This window comes from Temnothorax longispinosus, chromosome 10, assembly GCF_030848805.1.
Source record: "Temnothorax longispinosus isolate EJ_2023e chromosome 10, Tlon_JGU_v1, whole genome shotgun sequence".
Taxonomy (NCBI): Eukaryota; Metazoa; Arthropoda; class Insecta; order Hymenoptera; family Formicidae; genus Temnothorax; species Temnothorax longispinosus.
In genome coordinates, this window is record NC_092367.1 from 1,936,528 (window position 1) to 1,961,171 (window position 24,644).

General features: G+C 33.3%; 2 protein-coding genes across 4 annotated transcripts; one reads left to right on the forward strand and one right to left on the reverse strand.

The window, feature by feature from the left end:
* The first annotated feature begins 511 nt into the window (after positions 1–511).
* Positions 512–6,372, forward strand: LOC139821016 (acyl-CoA Delta-9 desaturase-like). Its single transcript, XM_071791715.1, has 6 exons — positions 512–671; positions 1,490–1,677; positions 1,978–2,108; positions 4,228–4,433; positions 4,814–4,996; positions 5,467–6,372. The coding sequence occupies exons 2-6, from the start codon at positions 1,503–1,505 to the stop codon at positions 5,774–5,776; spliced, it is 1,005 nt and encodes a 334-aa protein (XP_071647816.1). The 5' UTR covers positions 512–671; positions 1,490–1,502; the 3' UTR covers positions 5,777–6,372.
* Positions 6,373–6,967: 595 nt separating this feature from the next.
* On the reverse strand, positions 6,968–23,154 carry LOC139821015 (acyl-CoA Delta-9 desaturase-like). 3 transcript variants are annotated; one of them, XM_071791714.1, is made up of 7 exons: positions 22,945–23,154; positions 11,704–11,930; positions 10,033–10,163; positions 9,248–9,453; positions 8,986–9,171; positions 8,433–8,794; positions 6,968–8,339 (listed from the first exon to the last, which is right to left on the reverse strand). In XM_071791714.1, the coding sequence occupies exons 2-6, from the start codon at positions 11,915–11,917 to the stop codon at positions 8,470–8,472; spliced, it is 1,062 nt and encodes a 353-aa protein (XP_071647815.1). In that variant the 5' UTR covers positions 11,918–11,930; positions 22,945–23,154; the 3' UTR covers positions 6,968–8,339; positions 8,433–8,469. The 3 variants fall into 3 exon arrangements, with proteins under 3 accessions (XP_071647815.1, XP_071647813.1, XP_071647814.1); XM_071791712.1 differs by having other exon boundaries at positions 6,968–8,794; XM_071791713.1 differs by lacking the exon at positions 22,945–23,154 and adding an exon at positions 13,265–13,442 and having other exon boundaries at positions 6,968–8,794.
* Between the last annotated feature and the right edge of the window lie 1,490 nt (positions 23,155–24,644).

Consider the following 24,644-nt stretch of genomic DNA (forward strand, 5'->3'; position numbering starts at 1 on the left):
ACAAAGTGTAAAGTACATTCGCGGCATACTTAATTATTTGCTTTGCATGTAGGCTCAGTCAGTAGGCTCTTCGTATAGGTTGCTCAATGTTTGTTAATGTTAAAATATTCATGCAAATGATAGGTGTATTTTTTGTCTCTGTAACAAGTAACTTTCACCTGAAGATCTTAAGCTTGTTGTAGTTCCAAATACAATACTGAAATAAAAAAAGATTTAAAAAAAAAATTCTTTTAACATGTAATATACGCAGCTTTTAATTATCATTTGCTTCATATAAATGTGTCTTTGAAATAAACCGCTTCACTCAGTAATCCTTTAAATACGCATATAATCTATATTTTACGGATACAATTGTTGAATGCAACATGAAGATAATAAAAGAAAATAAAAGAAAATAAAAGATTTTGTGATGCCATAAAAATTAAAAATTACAATTTAATAACAATAACATTTATTTAAGCAATTCGTCATGTGTCACGCATGTGCGCAATTGACAAATGCATCGAATTCTAACAGGCAGGAAATGACGAGGAAAAAGTAACTTATTTCTGTTGATAATGAAATTCTGAATGGGTCGTAAGGCCAATCAGAATATCCTCAACATTACCTTCGCCATGTAGTTCTCTACCGTTCTTCTAGAAGCGCGTTTCAGTGCGGCTCTGTTTCGAGAAGTAAGTAAAATAAATACATTTATCTTTCAGAAAAAGGAATGTGGGTCGACGCTTCTTGTATTTTTTATTCCAATTGTATTTATCTTTTAGTCTCTTCTCACTTTTACCTAATAAAACATTCAATAATTCTATTCGTCCGAGTTTAACTTCGTTCTTTAGATAGTTTCTAAATCGTTATTGTATCAATTTTTATTTTACATCTATAATTATATATCTATATTATAATTTACCGATACATTAGGAATAAAATTATTTAAGATATTTTACATCTTTATGAAGTCATAATTTCATAATTAATTAATCTATTCTATTTTTTGCTACTGTAACATCTTTCAGCAAAACATTATAATTTTTAATTATATTTGTTGTGCTATTAAATAGCAATTAATAGATTTGAAAAATATTTGCAAAGTGTTCATATTAAATCAATTAGAATCAAAAGCCATGCGATCCAAGCTTAGGTCTTTGACAGCCTTATATTAGTTACTGTATACATATATGTCTATATATATACATATAATTTTTCCAACAAACTGCGCGCCGATTATTTGTCGGACTTGAAACACAGTAATTGTTATAGAATTAAAAACCCTTCCCTCCCCGGAATTAAATCTGTGTTTCAAGTCCGACAAATAATCGGCGCGCAGTTTGTTGGAAAAATTATATGCATATATATAGACATATATGTATACAGTAACTAATATAAGGCTGTCAAAGACCTAAGCTTGGATCGCATGGCTTTTGATTCTAATTGATTGTATATCGTTACGATCCTATTTCTCTTATGTTCATATTAACTTTAAATTTTTTTTCGATAGTTGTAATATCGACATGACGGAAACCAAGGAAGAGAATAACTGCAACAGCACCAACAAAAGCAGCAACGAAATGGAGAAACGATCTATAAAGTGGACGGCCGTCCTGTTTTATATCTATCTTCACGCCTTTGGTTTGGCCGGATTATACTTTCTGTTCGTTAAAGCGAAATGGCTGACAGTATTCTACTGTAAGTATCACAAATCATTACATAAAACTATAAACGAAAAATGGTATAAAAATAAAATCAATTAACTCTCTATGAGATCAGCTTATTTCTGCCACTATTCCAAAATAATGTTAACATCAAACTGCTAGTACCTTTAAGTATCCTGTAAAATACAAGCTTTAAATATGTATTCATGAATAAAGCTTTTTGCCAATGGATTAATTTTTGTAATATGTCTATTATTTTCTTGTTGATGGTCATTTAACACGCGCACATGTTATGGTAATATTTAATATTAATCTAATATTGTGCTAATTTCAGTTCTATTCCTCGTCACAATCAGTGCCATAGGACTGACAGCGGGTGCTCACCGATTATATGCACACAACACTTTTGTCGCTACATGGCAACTCCGACTCTTCATAATGCTAGCACAAACTAAGGCAGGCGTGGTAAATAAAAGATTTAACCGCACCGATTAAATATTAAATACTGTTTAAATATTCAAATGTCTTAATATTGTGCCAATTAATTAAAAATATAGTAAAATCAATTTTAGAGTACAAAAAATTTTTGTATATGGCAATGTTATTTTTAATATTTATTTTTTACTTACATTTTTAATATTTATCTCTTACATGCATTTTTACATGACTATTAACGAGGTAGACAACCTTGACAGGCGAAAAAGATAGATCTTTTTTTTTAAGTTAAATATTTAAGAAATAAAATACGCTGAATATCTGAAACTTTTGCACATAATTCTATACTCTTTTATGGTCATTTAAAATGATTGTGGACATGATTCCAGAGTAACAAGAAGTCTAAAACAAAATTAAAAAACGGATTCATAATCTAGAAAAGTGCCTCTAAAATGTGTTGAAAGCAAAATTAAAAAAAAAAAACATTTTTTTTATTTTATTTAAAAAATGCAATTTTATACTTTTTTTACAACTAAAATATTTTTTTTTTTAATTTTGTTTCCAATACATTTTATATAGTTACTGTTTTCAACAACTTATAAAAATTTTTTGAAAGAAATCGTTGGAGCCGTTTTCGAGATTTCATGTCCATCACCAGCTACTGAACTGCTTTTTTTCATTACCAATAACTCCCGTTATTAATATTTTTTAATAATTCTTTTTTTAAAATTACCATATAAAGTATGGTTATTTAAGTATAAAAGAATATAGAATCATGTGCCAAAGTTTTAAATACTCAAAGTTTTTTATTTCTTAAATATTTAGTTTGATAAAAGAAGATAAATTTTTTGCTTGTCACACCCCTTAAAGGTTGTTCAATTGCACCCTTAACATTTTCGCTATTTCACTCTTTCAGTGGTTTTATTCGATATATTTTTAATAAAACTGTATTGCGCAATTATCGTCATTACTTATACATTCTGATACATTCTATATCATAAAGCTCGAAGTCATCCTATTCAGAATATGCATATGCAATACATAATAGCAATTATGTTAACTAACTAATAACACTTTCCAACAAAAAAAGATGCACACGAATGAGAGTAATCATTTTCCGTAGGTTTTTGAACGTTGAATACTATCCCGTTTATTATTACGTCACAATTTTGAGAAATTTGTAGCTGAAAAAAAGGTTATTTTTGTGTATTTTGGCATATTATAACTAGGCTATGTGATATGCTTTGGAGAAGTTTTATTGCAATCAAAATTAAGTATGTTGTTAGGGCTTTCAGCCCTTAAAAGGAATTTGTTGTGTTGATTATAGTTAAAAGATATTAATGATTAACATAGAGTCTATTGCATCAAAATTGTAACTTACATAAAACATAGATCATTAACCCTCCGTCACCGTTATTTTTACTACTTTCGTTGTCCCCCTGGGTTCATTTTGTCCAGCCTGCCGGATCCTGGCGTCCCTTGGCGAGTGAGTTCTCACTACTAACAACTTTTTTTCGAGAGGGGAGCCAGACCTCGCCCTCTCTTTATTTCGGACATATATGATGAGCTCAAAATTTTACTTGTGCCCAAAAAAACCCAGGGAGGTGACGGAGGGTTAAAGAAATATTTTTTTAAATTATGTTACTAAAACTCCAGATTTTTTCAGGTCGTTGAAAACTTCTCCAATACGTCACATAGTGCAGTTAGAATATGCCAAAATCCACTAAAATAACCCTTTTTTTGCAATATAGCGGATATAAAAATTATAAATAGTCGAATTTTTACATTAGATTAGAATTCAGCTCCGTTTTGAATTTATCAAAACATCAGATTAGTATTCAATGACATTAGATTAGTATTCAATGATTAGTATTCACGTGATAGAGCAATTTAGTAAGAGTTCATATTTGGCGTTTAAAAAACTACGGAAAACAAATATTCTCTTTTTGTACTAGAAAAAAAAGTAATTTTTTGTCGAACAGTGTAATCGCAAAGTCAATGCAACTCTAGAGACATGCATTTTACAATAAAGAACGAAGGCTGTACAATGAACAAAAAACTTATCTAGCATTATTAATAAATTTTTAATGTTGCATATATATAAAAAAAATGTAAATTACAAAAATAACCATATTTATATTTTTATCAGGGTTCAATATATGACTGGGTATTTTGGCACAGAATGCATCATAGATATTACGGCACCGAAAGGGACCCGTACAATCATAAGAAAGGATTTTTTTATTCCCACGTGATTAGTAATCTCTTATCAGCACCCTCTGACTTGGAGACATATGCGAAAGACATTGATATGCGCGATGTGGATATGGATGGATATGTTTGGACGCAACGAAAGTATGACTCTTCAATTATATAGTTCAAATGTATTATAAAACAGCTTATTTTTTATGCACTGCTTTCTTCATATGTAAAGATTATATATAAAAACGGGATTATTTATAATTTTTTATTATTATCTATAGTTCTGTGCTTCGTTATTATCCTTTCTTTTCAGGGAATATTTACTTTCCTATCTCTTTATTTATTTAGTTTTCTAGTTTTACACATTTTTCTTTATTAGCTATATCTTTACTTATCATATTTTTTTTATTTAATTTTTTTTGTATCTGAGGGGATTCTATTCCAAAGCGTTATATTACCTAATTCTAATCTATAACTTATCTATCTAATTGCGATATAGAAAAATAATTTATTAAAACAAGTATATTGCGCAGGTTCTACTGGATATTCTTCTTGCTCGGACTTCTGGTACCTGTCTACGTGACTATAGAATACTTGGATGAATCATATATAAACTCGTTTTTAATCATTGGCGCAGCGCGATTATTGATAACCACCAATATTTCTTGGCTAGTAAACAGCGCTTTATTGGTTTGGGGCCTGAAGAAAGGAGACAAGTTAATATCTGTTTTTAATACTCTCTCGCTTTTATACAAGCTATTCTTCGAGATGCCGAAAAGTCACGGTACCGTTCGTATTGACAAGGATGGTATACATTGCAAGTAGCACTTGACTGAGGAATCTGAGGATTTTAAGAATATTTTGTCGTAAATTCCAAAAGCATCACGAGTAAAAATAAAACTACATTCTTTCTCTTTCATAAAAGATTTAGTTTTTTATATCAATTATACAATTATTCTGACAATTAGTTTAAGATATTAATAAAATTATATTGTTATTAACACAAGCTTAGAATTTTATATTATCTAAAAATTCTCGTATTAGTGAGACTTTAATAATTACCTTTCTTCCTTCCTTCCTTCCTTCCTAATAACATTCGTGTCCCTGTATTTTTTATAATTATAATAGCGTAATCTTTGTCATTATGTCTGTTGAGTTTGTTTCTAATCTAACATTGATGTTTCAGGTTCCCGGTCGATGACAATTCCGTCTTTTTCTTGTCGAAGAGTTACTGGCTGAATTATCATTACGTGATACCGTGGGACTGGAAAAATGATGAATTCGGCACTTATGAAACGGGATTCATCACGTTCGTCGTCAAGATGTGGCGCGAACTCGGACTTATTAACCAGCTAAAGACCGCCACTAGCGACGATGTGCGAGAAGCTCTCTACAAGATCGCAACATCGAAGATGACGTTGAATGAAGCTCTGGCGGAGATAAAAGAGAATGCGGAAGAAGCCGCTTACAAGGAGAAGCTGATATATCGCCATTAGGAAAGCGAATTCGCATAGAGAGTAAATTAATTTAATGAAATTACTATATGTAACTGATATTTTGTAAATTTCAGTTGAAAAAGTAAATTGTTTGAAATTTTGTGTAATAATATATGCAAAATAAACATCTAATTAAAGTTATTTACCCAGATAGCCAAACCTGCACAGATAGATTCTGAGCAGATTTTGCAGTAAATTTTTCATGTCAGAAAGGCAACAAATTTCACACAGCAGCTGCTGTATCAGACGATGTTGTCAAACTGTTGCCAGAAATGCGATAAAACCTCCTAACGTGGCTTTGTCTTGCGTGGTTTCTATTGCCAATCTGTTCACATTGCCTGTCGGCAGGCTTCGTGTTCGACAGAACACGAACTCATTGCGAACACAGATGGTTTTGGTGTAAAATCTAATCAAATTTGTTGCAAATTTGTGCGCATGCTGCTAACATTTTGTTTACTGGGTAATTGTAGGACAATTTAAATCTCAATTTATATTAATCATGAAATTTCCTGTATATAACATATTATTTCTTTTATAAATTAAGTATATGACGCCTGATAAAATTTATTGTCTAATAAAGAACGATACTCGCTAAACTGGAACACTCATTTATCACTACATTATGTAGGTACTGGTTTGTGATATTACTGATTAAAATGATGTTTGAGACAATTTTACGTTTGAATTAAAGGTGTAGACGCTGAATAAAGAGACGCAAGGTACGTAATGTCTTTACATAAAAATATATATTTTCTTAAACACTTTATTTTAGTTATTAATGCGACAGCTTATTACTGTATAATACAATACGATACAGTCATGTGATTTCTTATATTTAATAGTAAAAATACAATAATTTTATTTTTTGTGTCCTCAATAAACATATCATTTTTCGTGCATTTTTCTTGCCATACTGGACGAACAATTATAATCTTATTTAAGAATATGATATAAAATACAAATTGTAATCAAAAGACCGGATGTAGAAATTTCCAATAATGTTGACTTGAAAACAAATACGCGCGATTGTTACGTGTTAAAGTATCAATTTAAATTCTGTAAGGATATAAATTATAATTAATGTAACGTTCGATTAATTTGACACACTTACAAAATCGCGTTGCGTTTTCATATGTACGATCTCAGATATTTTCGATGTCTTCGGAAGGTAGATGCGTAACAAAACGTAAGTAGAAGTGCTTTATGTTTATTTATATCATAAAAAAGTATAATCGCTTACTTAACTAGAGCGAGGAGCAACGAGTTCCGTCAGAAATCATGACTTCCCTCCCGTCTTTCATCGCTTTACAATTTTACATCACAAACTGTTATAACAGTTATTCTCGAATCTTATATTATATTAATCGATGCAAACACAATGATAAATTAATATACACATACATCGTATCTCGCACAACTGCATCACATTGGATAATTACATTCTCTTACTTTGGTTTACGCATCTTTATTAATCTTTATTATTATATGAGGAAAATTTTTGCAATATCGTCTTTCAGATACAGTAAACGTTATCTGAATTGTTCAGATACATTCACTCTGTATCTGAACAATTCAGATAACGGTTACCGTGTCTGAAAGACGGTATTGCAAAAACTCCCTATTAACACAAACTTGTTTTATTTACATGTTTCTTTTACCCTATTAGAAATAATTTTTTATACGTATAATTAAAAAAATAAATTATACCAAATCCATTTTTACAAACTAATTTATATAATATGATAAGCATGAAACATATTAATAGGAACTAAGAGAAAAATTACAAAAATGTGATGTATTTTTCAAATAACTTTTCATCGTAACGTAAATAAAAACTTAAAGAATTTTTATGCGTTTATAATGTTAAAATTTACTTCAAAGAAAGAGAGAAAATTTAACTTTTAGATTTGTTAAAGAATAATATTTCGCTGATGTTCTGGACGATACAGTACTTTTTAAAGTCAATTTTGATTTAACAACAAGACGGTATTGTCTTAAGATTATTATCAGGTTTGAGAACCGAATTGTTTATTTTGCTCAAAAAAGTGCAACATACAAAATTTGATCACATAGTAGATGTTATTTAAACTTGAGCAACGATTTAGCAACGTTTATAAATTCTTAAAAACGATTTGTATTTATGTTAAATCAGATTCGTAATTTTTGTACCATATTTATCATTCTACTATTTTTTTTTACCGCAGTAGATTACCCACTGTAGATACTTTAAAAGGCAAAAGTACAAAATTATTATATTTGATCAATGGTCCAATTATACAAATACGTATATGTTCTCGTTACGATTGCGCGTTAAAAAATTGTACAAATGGTACAACAATCTGCCCAATAATTACACAGTATAATTCGAAAGCTAACTCTGTATATCTCTGTAAAGGCGGTAAAAAAGCTTATCGGGCGAGTACAGCGCTCGCAATCCAGAACACCATCGACATTACAAAAATCCTGCTCGGTGCTGGACCTTCCAAGACTGTATTACATGGAACCCGCCAAATAATCGTGCAACGACATGTCGGAACCGAGATACGCGACGGTCGAGACTGTCCTGGAAGGTCGAGTTAAATAGTATCTTTCATAAAATGTCTAAACAAATCGATTTGTTGACCGATTTGTGGACGAATGTGGAATAAAGCCTTACTTAATCGAGAGTCTCGCACGTAGGTACACGCAGTGTCCTACTGATCTTTCGTGTGATGATGCGTCACTATCGCTTCGTCTCTTTCCTCCTGCGTTTGGTCCTTATCGCCCCAACCCCACAACTCGTGGCTGCCGTCACCCGTTCTCTCCACTCGTTTCCTTACCATGTCCTCGGATACGCTCTTTAAATCGTAGGCCCAGCCGATCTTCGCGAAGAAGTCGATGAAGGCCGTCGTGAAGTTGAGTTTATAATTGCCGAGCTCGGCCGTTTTGTAATCCCAGGGAAAGACGTGGTGATAATTGTGCCAGCCTTCGCCGAGGGCGAACATGGCAACGCCTTTGTTCTCCGATGGATTGATAAACCTACAAGAAAGCAATTGTAATTGAATGTTGATTACGCCGCTCTGAAAATAAATCTTTCAAAAAAGTCTAGTAAAGATTTGAAAAGTAAAGACTGAAAAATTTGATAATTTTCTTCTCTGGAAAAAAAATTTTTAAAGTATAAAATTTAAAAAGTACATTTACAAGACTGGCTTAACCCGATTGATGCTTACCTGTCATAGGGTTTATTGCCGAAGAGATGAGCCGCGGAATTTACCAGCCACGTCATATTCAATGTAAAGATATAACGGAAAACAGTGGGAATGAAGTAAGCGTTCGTCCATGTTTCGTTCCAACACAGGACCGGAATAACGGTTGGCAAAACGAAGCACAGGAATGGCATCAGTATGAAATAATATCTGAAACGAGCAATAATTTATTGTAGACACTTGTTCGTCAATGAAGCATCACTTCGATCAATATCGACACACGTACTTCTTTTGGAATGCCAATATAGGATCGCTCTCAAGATCACTTAAGTCGATACCCTTGCCCTTTTCCTTAACTTCTGGGTGTTTCCTGCAGAGCAGCCAGCCCACGTGGGAAAAGAAGAAACCTCTCGTAGCGTTGTGCGGATCGGCGTCGGTCTCGCTGTATTTGTGATGAACCCTGTGGTCTCTGGCCCAATCGATCGCGGCATCCTAGATCCGACAAAATTATTCTTTAATCGATGCTGTAGAACGCCTTAATTTGCTGCGTTCGCGTAAAATGATTTTGCTATATCTTCGTCACGTGTAATCGCATTTCGTATTGTTTCCTCTTTTATTGCGTATTTCTCTGAATATTTATATCGCGATAAATAAAAATGTGCCGGGAATGTGCATACTCATGTGTCTATATTTCCGTCACGAACAATACGTACGCCACCTACGTTCTCGAGCTTATGGAGAAGGATGTCTTTTTTTTTCTAACAACCAGATCACTTGTTTAGCCAACATCTAACGACATTGTATGGACATGTTATTTTTTTCATTTCTTACACGCGACGCGTGTTTTGTGCTCGGTATCACCGTAACGACATGAATTCTTTATGTCTCACTGGCTGTAGGAAAAAAAAATCGATTCTATTGTATCTTGTTTAACCGATTGCTACATCGTTAATATAATACGTCTAATAAATCTTCGATGTCACAATAGCAAAAAAAATTGATTACGAATTGACATTTTATTTTTGGCGAATATTTTTATTCGTTAAGCCTTCCTCTAAAAAATCTACATACCTGGAATGCTATAGTGTTCAAAATCACAAGTAGCACCTGGAGAGGCCACTTGGCTTTGTAGGATCGGTGTGCCCAGAGTCGGTGAGCCCCGGCTGTGATTCCAAAGCCGGTGAGTTGATACAATAAAATTGCTGTAATCAAGAAAATGATAATGTTACACGCAAAGGTCTTGCCGTTTGCTCCGATGATCATCAATTCTCATGGAATAACTATCTTGTAAAAAATTACGAGAGATATGACTGATATCTGTCACGGAACGGAAAATTTACTCGTAACACAAATGCCTCGTAACACGCTTATATAGTAACAATCGCGTTGAAAAATCTATTATGATAACAAGTGGTTTCGCTAGATAGTAGATAGGGACAGTGGGAATCTCGTTAATCCATTCATGCGCGTCACTAATTAGATGACGAGGCATTTGGCTACCTTAAGAGAGTCATAGTTACTCCCGCCGTTTACCCGCGCTTGCTTGAATTTCTTCACGTTGACATTCAGAGCACTGGGCAGAAATCACATTGTAACGTAGTAATTCTTATAATAACGTAAACCAATTAGTCTAAATAAAATAAAAAGACTATCAACAGGTGTGTTATAATCTCGTTTGAAAAAGTCGCAAATATATCGAGTATTTTAGCTCATCTAATTAACATCCCGCTAATTGTTCACGCTAAAGAGTTTCGCGTAAGTGCAAAATTAAACAAAATCTACCACGGCGGGTACGTCAACGCGAATGTATCAGCTGAACTCAATCGTGTCGTAAGGGATAATGTGCGATCGATCAACTAATACTTTTATATATCTGTATCCTATAGAGGTAAAGAATCGTATCTCCATTAATTATTATTATGAATTCAGAGAAAATAAGAATTTTAAATAGAGAAACAATATATTTCTTTTTTAAATATAAAATAAAGTAAAGGAAATAAATGAGGCAATCGGAGCCAAGCGCGGTAATCAATGCGCAGACAAATTATAATAATAAATAAATATATTAAAAACAAACGTTTCGACACTTTTTTTGTGACAGCGCCTTTTTATACACTACTTCGTCTCGTATATTCATGTAAATCTTTTTATATCGTTATGAATTTTATGTAACCTCATTCACGCTGAAGATGACACTAAAAGAGTGTCGAATATTTATTTATTATTATAATTTGTCTGCGCATTGATCACCGCGCTTGGCTCCGATTGCCTCATTTATTTCCTTTGATTTTGTCTAGAGAGCCTATACTTCGTTTAATTTAAAATAAAGTAGTAACTTGATTTATTAAATTTTTAATAAAATCATTTAACTGACATGTCTAATAGTACAATTAAATATTAAATAGCCAATAACACGCTGTACCTGGTTTAAAAATTAGGCACTATAAAAATGTTCAATACGACTTTTTCTGAATTTACGAACATTATATCTTAAGGAACTATAGTAATAATAGACATAAGAGATGCTTTTATACCATTATACAATTTAATCTCCTGTTATTAAAGCTCTTGTATTGAAAAATGTATCAACTCCATTTTGACAAAAGCTGGAGATACGATTCTTTACCTCTAAGGTGTAGATATAATTTCTCTATTAAACAAAAATATTATTTCATCGTATAATTTTATTTTATGAGGAAGTAAGAGGTACATTACACCGCGCAATAAAATCGAAACACTTACCGAAAAAGACGGTTGCCCATTTGGCGGACGTGAAGGTGAGATAAGCTCCGTAAAGAGCGCCGAGATGTAGGAACGAGAAAATCACCACGTTCCTCCAAACGATGCTCCTAACATATTTCGGTTTCTCCTTCGACTCCTCGATCAGCTGCGGTTCGGGAAGAGTCTCACCCTCGAAAAGCACCCCCGTCGGTGTGCTCGTTATATTCGGCGCCATCCTTGCGTAAAGCCTGTTTACAGCCAAGTAAAAAAATTTCCATTAATTATATGTTTTATAAAAAATTGTAGTAAGCAATAAATCTTCATTACTGTCATCGCAATTACGACGAATAATTATGTCGTACATATTTTTTATCTCATTAGCGTTATTCATTAACCATCTAGATTTATAATCTTATTTAAATTATTGAATTATTAATATCGCTATTTTGGGTGTTTAATTATTTAGATATATTGCTACATTAAAATAAAAAGAACAAATAAAAACACCTACGCGATTAATATACAAATAATTTCAAATTCAAAGTCTTAAAAGATTATAAAAACAAGACACTAATAAATACGGTATACATATATTATATTTGCAGAATTAAAATTAGCTAAACTTTGATGAAGTCAAATCTAAATTATTCCCAAATGAAAGCGCCGATGTCGCGAGAATAGAACTCCTTTGACGAGGCCGCCGCGACGATAATTATATTTGCACGCACGGCTTATTTGATGAAGCTAACATGGCTCGTGCAATAGCGCCGTAATTATCGATGCTCCCGTAGAGTCAAAAGTTACGAAAGCATTTAGAACGAATGGCAATGACGTGTGACGCAACAGCGATCGATAAAAGACAAAAAGTGTAGCAGCAAACACGAATTTATATTAGGTCAAATACAAAGTGTGTCCCTCTCTCTCTCTCTCTCTCTCTCTCTCTCTCCTACCTACTTGAGTTTATTTACAATTATCGCGACACGCGATTACACGCGCCGAAGACCGACGAACGACGGTTATATCAGCGGAGACACTTTCCAGGTAGTGCATGACCTGGAAACGTAAAGCAACGTCGCGATTACGTCGTTTGTACACGCACGAGCGCGCCGGCTCGTCCGACTAATTGGTAACCGGTGCCCGGAAAGAGAGTGATTCTCTGGAGAAATGACACCTGTAAGACTTTCGCCGCGTCGTCGCGACGAAGCTACCAGCTGTCATCCCGGTTTATCCCAGTTAGAAACTCACGTCGCGAGACCCCGCCGTGGTATACCTGTTTAGGCTCGATTTATCGACGAGCTAGTGAAACTGCGAAGAGCAAATATTCCATTCGCTATTTCTAACATGATAACGGAGTACGACTTCTCTGTATGGAAAATAGACTTTTATCTTTACATTTTTATATTTTATATTTATATTTATAAATAGACTCGAATCGTCTCGCACATATAGATTTAACATCTTTTCTTCATTTTAAACCTTTTGATTATATTAACCACTTTGGACTCGATTTAAATTAAGACACTATAGCAGCTTCCGAGTCACATCGGCTGGCTTGTCGAAAGTCAAAATTGTGCATACGTACGGAGTTCGTATACGCTCGTCGTCGTAATCCTGCAGATCGCCCTGAATTCCGTCAAACGCGCGAGAATGTACGCGCCCGAACCCGACGAACCGCTTATATCCCGCGATCGCGAATATCAGAGTGGAGCAAGATCGCGATGGTGCCGGCGGTGCCCGGCCGAGGACCGTCTATCGACTGGCCAGAGTGCCAGCTGGATCCTCGACCGACGTCCTCCAGGCGCAGGCTTGCGCGGCGCCGGGACGCCGACCAGACGGTATTTTCGTCGACAGTCGCCTGCGCGGGGACGCCGGGTGAACGATCAGCTGATCCTCCGAATAGTCCGGTCATTGGAGTAGAATTGCTATCGAAAACCCGAATCGAAATAACGATTTTGCACGAGACGAAAACAATGTACAAGCAACATAACAATTCGTATAAATTTGAATGCGATTGCGTATGCACGTCTTCAATTAATTTTGAAAAAAAAGAAATGAGAAAGACGTGAGAAAAATAAAAACCTATACTTTGCATAAATTTTCAGATATAATGCTAATTATGCCAATTACGCTAATGTATATTATTGTTAACAAACGTATTTGTTACACTCGATGAGATGTTAATTTATTAGATGTATGAGATCGGCTACATTATTGAAGCAGTTACGTAATTTATAAGCTAAAAGTATTAGAAGTATTATCGCGTTATCGGAATAATTCTTTTAATATTTTTATTGAATGTACAAATAATAAATATGAATCACATTATTTATTAATGTAATTTGTTTAATTTATTGCACTGAGGATAACCTAATGTCAGCCCGAAAGTTGTCAATTTAACTTAATTAAATATTACGACACTAACATCTTGTTGCGGCTCCATGCTCTTTCACTTATTTATTGATTTTAGAAATCACGTTTATATACAATATATTCTCGTGGAAAACACGCTAATAGCTTACAACTGAATGGTTTACTTTTTATTCATTACAATGAAAATGAATGGGAATGCGATAAATGAGTTACGTCGTGTCTCAAAGTGTACGTGAAGAATGATATAACTCATTTATTGCATTGCACATTTATAATCCATTGATCGAAAATAACCCTCATGATTATATAGCGATCGCAGTATTACGATATTTTAGATTATAAACAAGGTTGAGGACGCGGCCTCCAGAGCTCAGTTCGTTCGAGCGAGCACGATCATTGCCAAGGCTGCACAAAGGCTTTCGAGGTCAGCCGCGTTTCTCACGTAGCACATCCATCTAACACACAATGTGATATTATATCACGGCAATAAAAAAAGAATTGATCGCGCGCGCGCGCGCGCTATCATTATATGATTTCTACACATGCATTTTTATCGATCGAATGTGATGTCAGTCAACAACAAAGAAAAACAATATATCGTTTATTTGAATTATTTTCAGAAATTGTTAATGATGTTATTCTTGGAATTATTAGATAAATGAAAGTTTAGCACACAATGAATTCCGTTTAGTATAATTTATATTTAACTTATTTGTCTTATTAGTAAACTTTGATTATAAAAGAATTTATGAAATAATTTAATCATATAACTGCGTATAATTTTTCCAATTTTGTGTTAAACGCGACCTATAAAATTAGAATTAGTTTTAGAATTATTTTTCAATATTAAACGTGCATACGATATACCATGTACAATATAAATGTGATTTGTTGCGGTTTATTAAATGTTGAACTTTATTCATGCGTTTGCGAAATTTAATGAGAATAATCCGCCCGTCTTGCTAAATAATATATGCATAATAAATTACTCGACTTAGCATAATGCGTTACTATTAACAGAAAAAATTGCGATTTAGCTAATAATAGCTGATATTGTCTAATTTAAATTGCAAAAGCAATTCCGATAAAATGTGTTGAAAATGACGTGCGGGTTCTTATTAATATCTTGTTAAAATCTTGCACATTAATACTATCAAATTCGATGCATGTTATTATATGCATAATAATTGACACAAGAAGGAAAATATAATTTAAGAAAAATACACTAGAGAAAAACGAAAAAGTTGAAATATAAAAAACCAAATACGAAACTATAGAACGACATGCATAATGAGCGTAATCTTTAATATGCATTGAGACGTTAGGTATATATAACGTGTTATTCCCGTATCGCGTTCTTACTTGTCCTCACTGTGACGTTCGACAGGAAAAAAGTCAAAAGTACTATAAGAAAACAAGTACTATGAATACAATTAACTGGCTTCTATGCGATATTCGCCACATAATGTTTCATGTTAATGCTGTCAAGTAGTTATTGCATCTACATATTTATACATCACGCACGGCGAAAAATTCATTTACATTGACACTTATCAGTTCTTATCGTCGATTGTATCGGCAGTCACGTGATTTGTTGTCTCCCGTGCATGACAAAAATATATATCGCATTGTTAGACAGTCTATTTTTGCGAAACAGCTAATTCTAGTAGATCTTGACCATGTGCTGATTTCGCATTTTATCTTTATCACCGTTTAAACGATCTGGTATACATATGCGTGTGCATTCATTATCGCTACATGTATATGATACATGTATGTATCATATACGTACTGATCATACATTTATATGATACATACATATACATACGATTGGATCATTTCTCGACCGTAAATTCCGCGATAATTTAGAACCAATTTTTTCTGAAGTCATTTCTTAACACTAGAACTATACCAAGGGGATCAAAATGACTCGTTTGACATTTTTAAATAATTTATTGCTCATTTTTGAAACATCTTAATTTCTGAAATTTTTCCTGATTTTTATTGAAATTACATAGATAATTAATTTTATTAATTTGTTTTCTCTTTTCTTTTCTAAGATTTCTCGGTAGAAATAAATATAGATTAATCTCCGTGTAGTGTTAAATAACACACTCTCGATGATGTATAATAATCTAAATTACGACACAATTTTTTTTAAGTCCTGCTTTTCAAAATAAAACACTTCCGACTTAATAACGGTTATTTTGCAATAGTTGTTACCAAAAAAGACTCGCGAGTCGAATAATTTGTAGCTTTAAGCTTCAGGGTCCAGCTTGAAAAATCTTCCGTTCACCTCAACATCTTCCGAATCATTATGTCTCTTCTTTCTTTTCTCTCTCAGTCTCTCTCAGACATATATAGTTCGTTGAAGATCACGTTATACCGGCTGTTATAGAAGGGATTGGGGAGAATAATAATCGTTGCGTCTGATACGGGTATATGAGTCGACCGTCGGCTCGTACCAGACCTCAGCTGAGACCGTCTGAACCAATGGAATCGCGTCGTACAACTCTCGCCACCTGAGACCGGCGAATGGTGAACGGAGAGAAACAGACCAGACACACCGCGCGCGTTCTACTCTTCCGACAAATATCGACCGCACGTTTTAGCAGTACTGAACTACTGACCACTTGCAGCTTCGCGTTTCTTCAAGGCGAACCTCTTCCGATCATTTAATAATTTAAACAAATTTGTTGGTTATTATTCTTTCATTCAAAGTAATGAATAATTGAACAAACTATCCAATTAATAGATAATTAATTGCTAATTCTCTATTAACGCGCGTAAATAAATCATCCGACAAATCGCGTGATTTCATGGGTTAATTAGCCGGGAGCTTGATAAGATGTGACTCGTAACCGTAATCTCCGTCAGCTGTTTTTTAGATGCGTCGAGTTTCTGCCCCATCTGCTTCATAACATGAACCCAAGTGTAATAGTTCACGTGAGTAATACTCGGGTAATGCTCGCTGACCCTTGCATCAGGCACGCATATCGTACGATCATTATCTCGCGTGATTCACACATACTGCGCCACGTACATATATACGTGGCGCTTGCACTTTATATGATGCCTTTTTATTATTGACTAATAATAAAAAAAGAGTGCTGATGGAACTGCTTGAAGTGAGAAAAATGATATTATGCACCTTAAGGCACATCACATCATTACTTTACTTTATTAAATCAGTCGTTCTTATTTCTTTGTTTCTCCCTTTTTCATTATTTTTGCTTTCTTATAGAGAAAGCTTTGTTTTCGTAATTTTGTTTTTAATTTTTAATGCTAATATGTTTAGAATGTTATAAAACGTCGGAAAATCGAATTTTTTTATGTCCGCGGACGCGCGCGCTTGTGTGTGTGTGTGTGTGTGTGTGTGTGTGTGTGTGTCACGGCTGAGTAACATTTGAAATGGTTCCATTTTAAATATTTAAGTATTTAAAATGGAAATCAATAACGCTAGGAAAATTTATGAGCTTAGATATAGAGCTATATATGCTTAAAAAAAACCATTTACCCATTTTACAAATAATCAAATGTATAGATATTTCCATTTCAAATGTAAAATGGAAATGATTTTCCAAAAACGCATTTAAAATGAAAAATGCAAAATGTCATTTCCATTTTAAATACTTAAATATTTAAAAACATCAATTTTTGAAGTGTCTCAAGTGATTGAAATTCTTTATGGTAATTAAGGTTATATAAAAATGTGTGCAAATTAGAAACTTGCACAATGCTTCCTTATCATTTTTTTTGCTTATAAAGCTTCCTCTATGAGGAAGCCAATCTATTATATGCTAACAATTTTGCTAATTCCTCATAAAAAAAGCTTTATACGTAAGCGAAAAAAATGATGAGGAAGCAAAATATGCAAGTTCCTATTTTTATTTATGACAATTACTCGAAAATATCTTCTCGTTGATCCTTTTCTAGACCTACCGAGTTTTGCAATGTGAACGCTGGAAGGAATCATCGCGTATCATAACAAGCTTTATCCGTGCACGCATCTCACGCGACCACGTGGATACGAGTTGCGTACACGTCGTGCCGGCGATGCGATCGCATTGGTTGATCGCCGCTCGTACGACCGCGCGCTCAGTTATTCCGGTGTACGTCGCCAAGACACACATACTTATACGCGTATCTCTAAATCTCCGCATTAAATCTGGTTTCTAAATCTGGATTAAATTTTTAGATGTAAACTTTTAGCTTCATAAATATCTAAAATATTCTATCGAGGAGCTTATATTAATAATGGAAAGGGTTTTTTTGTAATATCTAATAACATTCGATATGCACGCCGCGCCGGTCGACCGGTAGACTGGCATCCGTATGTGTGAGTACATACACGGATCGCATGCATGAACGGATCACGCGAGTAACGGCTGCTCATCTTGTTTTGCCACTTCCTCGTACGTGCGTATTATATCACGTAAAGCGCTCGATCTGGTCGCACCAGCCGATCACGCACTTACATTGTGACACGCGAAAAAAAAATGGTATTGAAGTAGAAGACCAAATTATTGACATATTAAACACACATTCGTTTATATACGTTTATATTATGTATATACTTTTTTTCATATTTTAACTCTGATAATACTTTAACTTCTTAAAATATTTTATCCTGGTTTCTCCTATTATAAACTTTGAATATAAAATGGAAAAATTTTAACAAAATTGATTTCTTATTCCTTAATTAATATGATAATAGGCAAGTATAATCGTACGCAATACTGGTAACTTTTAAATCGCGTGAATCCTAATTCTGAAAGATAAACAAATTTTTACAAATAAGTTTTTTGTATAAATCTATTATAAAAAATAATCTAAATTTAAGTTCTTTTTAAATCGTGTTATTTAAGAGAAATAAAAATTATTTTACAACATAAATCTGTAATAAAATTGTAAACTGTGTAATAAAATTATTTTACATTATTTAAGATTATCCGTATTGCATATATTAACAAATTTATATTAATTGTATATATGTTTGAGCTGATTAACCCTTGACTGCCAATGACAAGAAGTTTCGTCATTCTGGACTTTGCTCACTGCCGCAAAAATGCATTTTCTCATCATGGAATATTTTGCTAAATTAGAACCGCTAATTTTATCATTGAAGCCAAGTATAACTAGGGGTAAGCTAAACACGATTTTTTAATCCGATTTGCAAAATGTTATTTTTTAGTCTACAACTCACATATACAATATTTATGGAATGTAGATATTTATAGAATTTTGTAGTTGTCTGACAACGCTAAACTGGTTCCGAATAAGATGAATCAGTAACAGAAATATAAAGTATCTTAACATACCTACCAAAAAAACAGAAAATAAAAATATTATTTTGATAAAAAATACAATAATTTGTCATCTATATCTATTAGGCAATATTCTTTTTCTGTTTTACCAATTTGCCGATTTTTGCGTAATCGCGGATTTAGTTAAATATAAATTTAAAGAGAAAACATTCGTTAATCATTTAAAAGTCAAGGTCTCTTGTCTAGATTAAATGTCAATCTTCGTCTGCATACGAGAAAGAAGAATAATCATTATGACACACTGGGTGCTTCCGAAGAAGCGCTCGGGGTTAGATTTTGGTATAGCATATGTTACGTGCACTATACCAAAACCTAACCCCGAGCGCCTCTTCGGAAGCACCCACTATCTCCTGTGTGTGAATCTGAGCTCCTTGTATTTTTCAAACGGTGTCACGCCACATCAAGTCACCCCGGAAACGCGAATGTACGCTTTCGCAGAAGGCATTGCGAAATACATTGCTCGTTTAATGTATACTTTTGTACAAGATCATCTTTACATAACATTTTATTTTTAAACACGAAGCTCCAAATGCTTATTAACAAATAAAACGGACTGATAATTTGCATTTGAATATTATGGTCGTTCTACATTAGTCGTAATCGTAAGAGTCGTAAGAAATTGACCAACCACAGTCTATTATTTTTCGATCGCAAGCAGAATAACAGATTATGGTTGGTGGTTTCTTACGACTCTTACGATTGATGCGACTAATATAGAACGATCATTATGCATAATTAAATTTATGCTAATAAAACAACAGTAGCTCTTATCGAATATTGTTTTCATTGAGATACTACATTTTGTGAAAAAATTTAAAATACTTGAAAACGGAATGAGAATTTTTGCAATTCTGACAAATCAGTTCAAAAACTTAATTGCTATTTTTTATCATTTGTATGAGTAATTTATAACTGAAAATTTAGAGCTTTAAAAAAATGTTTTAGATTGCAAAAGGAATTACATAGATTGAAAGGAGGAATAATGATGCTAATTTGATTGCATTCAAGCAATTTTATAATTGTCAATATTACTTAATTATACTCTTTTCATAAAATTTAATTATCTCTTACATTTAGTGTAACTACTAGTTATTTATCTTATGCATCTTATGCGTCGTAAAAAATTATTCTGCGCAATAAAAAGAATAAGAATAAAAAAAAAATTCCGCATAAAATCAGAGAAGTTGATAAAAGAGGAAAATTAAGTAAATGACTAATGTTTTAAATAGTGTAAATGATAGAAATTACAAATATATTGCGTACAAATTATTACGAAACTATGTTACCGAATTTTGTTATGTACCGACTAAAAAATGCAGCCTACATTGGTTTCAATTTCTTTTATCCTTTATGTATAATTAATAATATTGATATAATGTCGGTGATACGGAACGATCGTGTCCAGCGATTATCCAGACAATTAGCTCCCCAACCCGATCATTCTCCACGGAGCGTGCAACAGGAAACACTTATATGCATCGAAGAGAACGCAATAGGATTATTTCGCAAATATAGAGCTACGCTATTCCTCGCATCGCGACGGAGCATTTCGTAATAAAACTTTACCTGTTATCGAACGCACGCAAAGATCGGACTACCACCTCGTAGCTAAGAAACATTTAGCAAAATAATTCATGTAAGCAATTAAATAGGCAATATCTTTCAGCAATAGTGGAATGATAAAATAACTTTCCTAATTTAATATAATACTTGTAATATTATAATAATTTAATTTAATTGATAAATAAGTAAATTAATAACTCAATAAAAATAATTAAGATATATATATATATTATATATACATATATATATATATATATATATATATATATATATATATATTAATGCATTAACAGGCTCGAGGACTGTTTGAATGTGCCAATGTTAATAATATTCGCGACTTATACGTTTCAATTTAAGGCGTTCTGGATTCATATACGAAAATGTAAACACGCGGCGGTTCAACTAATGGTGTTCATATATCGGGAACAATAACGGTGTATATTGACCAGGAAGCTCAGATCAATTCCTCGAATACGTATAACTGTTCAAGTTACGCATAAATATTTCCCTCTATCTTGATATATGTAATTAAAAGCAGAGCTCGTTCAAATTTTTTGTCACGTCCGTTGTACGCGCTTTGCGTACATACCGCCGTTGATGGTTGCTCGCGGTAATGCCGACATCACGGATATCTTAGCGATCAATATATTATTGGGATCGTTGTAAAGAGTAATGTGTTTTAAGGCAAAAATTGAGTAATACCAGTTGCATAAAGTAATACCTTCCTCGTGCAAAAACACTAAAAACTACTGACAAATAGTTGTAATCATCATTACTTAAAAAATCGATACTGACGCTGAAGAGAGACGGTTCGGAAATGTAACGAAATATCTCGAGTCATTGGATAATATTCTCCGAGTGATGAATACACAATTTTTTTACGCGCGTGAATCGTCGCTCCTCTCACGATCATCTGGCTTCTAGAATTTCGCTTCTAATTAAACGAGACATTGTAGATACTTTGTTCCGTAAGCCGAAGACATATGTATACATGGAATTATGCCTATGTGGAAAACCACCTACTCATACTCTTTTTTTCTCTCTCTCTCTCTCTCGAGAGAGAAATATCCTTAATAACAAAGGGATTATTCAACCACAATCAGGGCTGATAACGCGTGGGCAGGAAAAGAGCAACCTTTTGCATTAAAAACTACGAGATTCCCTTGGTAAGTGCGTCACGTTGCTGTATCGATGTATCTTTTAACCCTGTACGCAATGCTATATTTGACTTCTTTTTTTCTATCATGTGGGAATAATGAGTGTGTATTACAGTTTGTATTATTCCTACAGTGACCATATTTTCTGTATATCTAAATAATAATAAATCTAAAGGACAGCTACTTATTGAAATATAAAGGACTATATCCTTTATAATAAAAGATGTATAGTCACGGTAATTATATTCCCTGTATTCTAACTTTCGAAGAAACCGCATTTTTTTGAAGAAAAATATACATTTTGTTTTGAAATAGTCTTGTTGAAAACTTTCTTTTTCTTGAAGATATATTTCTTAGTTATAACGCATAGTATCCGAATCATAATTAAATAAAAGTAGATTGACCTTATATAAGTAATATCTCAATGACATAAAAACAAAATTCATGAAAATACAAATACGAAACAAACACAGAGCATGAATGTTTTTTATCTGTACTTGTCCTATCAGCGTGCAAATATTAAACTGAAAGAGGAGAATTTGTTCCGATTTCAATATAAGTAGCGTTATAATTTTGTGAATATTCTTCAATATCTCCCAGAATAATAAAATTCTTCAATTAAATTTTGATAGTCAATAATCCATTAAATCTGTATTTTATTAAACGCGTAAAAGTCACGGTGCGGTCACGCTTCGCGTGTACTTGGAGTGTCTCTTGATGTTGTCAAAAACGAAGGCGCGATTTCTGTCACATTGGAGGAGAGGGACGAAAACCGGCAGCGATTGCCGTTATAGGGTAGTCGAAGGGTTCATCGTGAATAAAATAAAGGAATCACATCGACCTACCTTCGTAAGCTTTTACGACCGGTTGCGTCCTGGAGACCAGCGGTGGATTATTTCTCTGGCTGGGCTGACAAATGTGGAAGACAGAAAGACGTGAGCTTCTCGTGCGACTCTGTTGTGTTCTCAATCAGGGACTTTGTCGTTGACAGGCTTTACCGTACCGTCGGCAGATGAGCAACGATCGGCGTCGGCAAAAGAACTGAGAGACCGGCACCATGCGTGAGAGTTAAATATTATTCGCGATGCTTGAAGAGAGACAGAGACTGCCGGCGATGTTGGTGGCACCATCACGTGCTCGCATGGCAAATCACGGAGACCAACGTGCAGCACGTGATATTGTCATGCAGGTCCGCGTGCGCAGGTCCGAAGGTGCGTTATGCGTGAATCCGGTGAATCACGATTTATTTATTATGAATGAAATATACGATCAATTAATGTTTATTATTATTATATTAAGACAAAAAAAGGGATTAATTTGTGAATCAAAATTTATAAGAGAGGTAATAGATTTTGATGGAGATAATAGACTAAATGCGCTTGTTAACGCGTGTAGAATAATTTCGCAATTCTCTATACTATTGAGAAAAGTGAGAAATTAATATCGCGAAAAAGAACATCTCAGATAAAGATTGAAAAAGCTTTCTATTTTTCCAGACAGGCATATATTTACTGTGTCTGAGAGTATCGATTCTGTTCGCAACATACAACATATATTTTGAGAGATAATTTTGTAATCATATTTATTTAAACTGAAATTTATTTAAATTTAATGTTGAGTATTTAAATAACTTGTTAGCATTTTATTTTAAATATGATTTAGGACCATAAGTCGACAAATTTTCTGAGATTTATTGTAGTTCTTAAGGTTAATATTTTGTGAACTACTCTGTAAGTTGGACGTTGGACACCGCACAATTTGTACGCCCTGCATCGCCGTTGAAAATTTCCTTTTTTCTTCCTCTTACAATTTTTTTTTAGTACTGCCTCTTAAAAGAAATCGTAGAAGAATGACATAGCGTAAAACAAACAGGACTATTTAATTAGTTATTCAACGATGGATCATGAAATAAGTAAATTTACCCGGAAGGTCAGTAAAATGTTAATGATACTGCATTTACAATTGATTACATTGCAATAAAAAATTATTTTTTTTTCGAGTACAGGAATGAGAATAATTATTTCTTATAGTTTTTGGGCGCTGAATATGATCCCGTTTGTCAAATTGTTCTATTACGTCACAGTTTTAAGAAAGTTGTAGTTAAATTTGCTAAAGAGGGAAATTTTAGTGTATTTTGATATATTACAACTACGATATATAACTTATTAAAGAAGTTTTATTGCAATTAAAATTAAGTATTAAGACTTTCAGCCTTTAAAAGGAATTTACTGTGTCAATTATGGTTAAAATGATATTGATGATTAATGTAGAGCGTGAATGTTGCGATTATTAAGGATCTATTCTTTAATTATGTTCTTCAAACTTAAGAGTTTTTTAGATTGCTGAATACTAATAACTGGGGGTCGATTATGTACTTTGAAACGAGCTGAAAATTACAAAAGTAACGAAATTTAATGAATTAGAGTATCTACGATTTCATTAAATTTGAAATCTAGTAAATCTGTTCACTTTTGTTTCAATTTTCACCTTGTTTCAAGATATGTAATCGACCCTCTGATTAGTATTCAGCAATCCAAAAAACTCT

Coding starts and splice junctions, on each gene's coding strand:
- LOC139821016 (XM_071791715.1), top strand. CDS start 1,503: ATGACGGAAACCAAGGAAGAGAATAACTGCAACAGCACCAACAAAAGC. Junction 2,109..4,227: donor CACAAACTAAGGCAGGCGTG/GTAAATAAAAGA, acceptor TATTTTTATCAG/GGTTCAATATATGACTGGGT. Junction 4,997..5,466: donor GGCCTGAAGAAAGGAGACAA/GTTAATATCTGT, acceptor TTGATGTTTCAG/GTTCCCGGTCGATGACAATT.
- LOC139821015 (XM_071791714.1), bottom strand. CDS start 11,917: ATGGCGCCGAATATAACGAGCACACCGACGGGGGTGCTTTTCGAGGGT. Junction 9,172..9,247: donor ATATTGGCATTCCAAAAGAA/GTACGTGTGTCG, acceptor TGCTCGTTTCAG/ATATTATTTCATACTGATGC. Junction 8,795..8,985: donor GGCAATAAACCCTATGACAG/GTAAGCATCAAT, acceptor GCTTTCTTGTAG/GTTTATCAATCCATCGGAGA.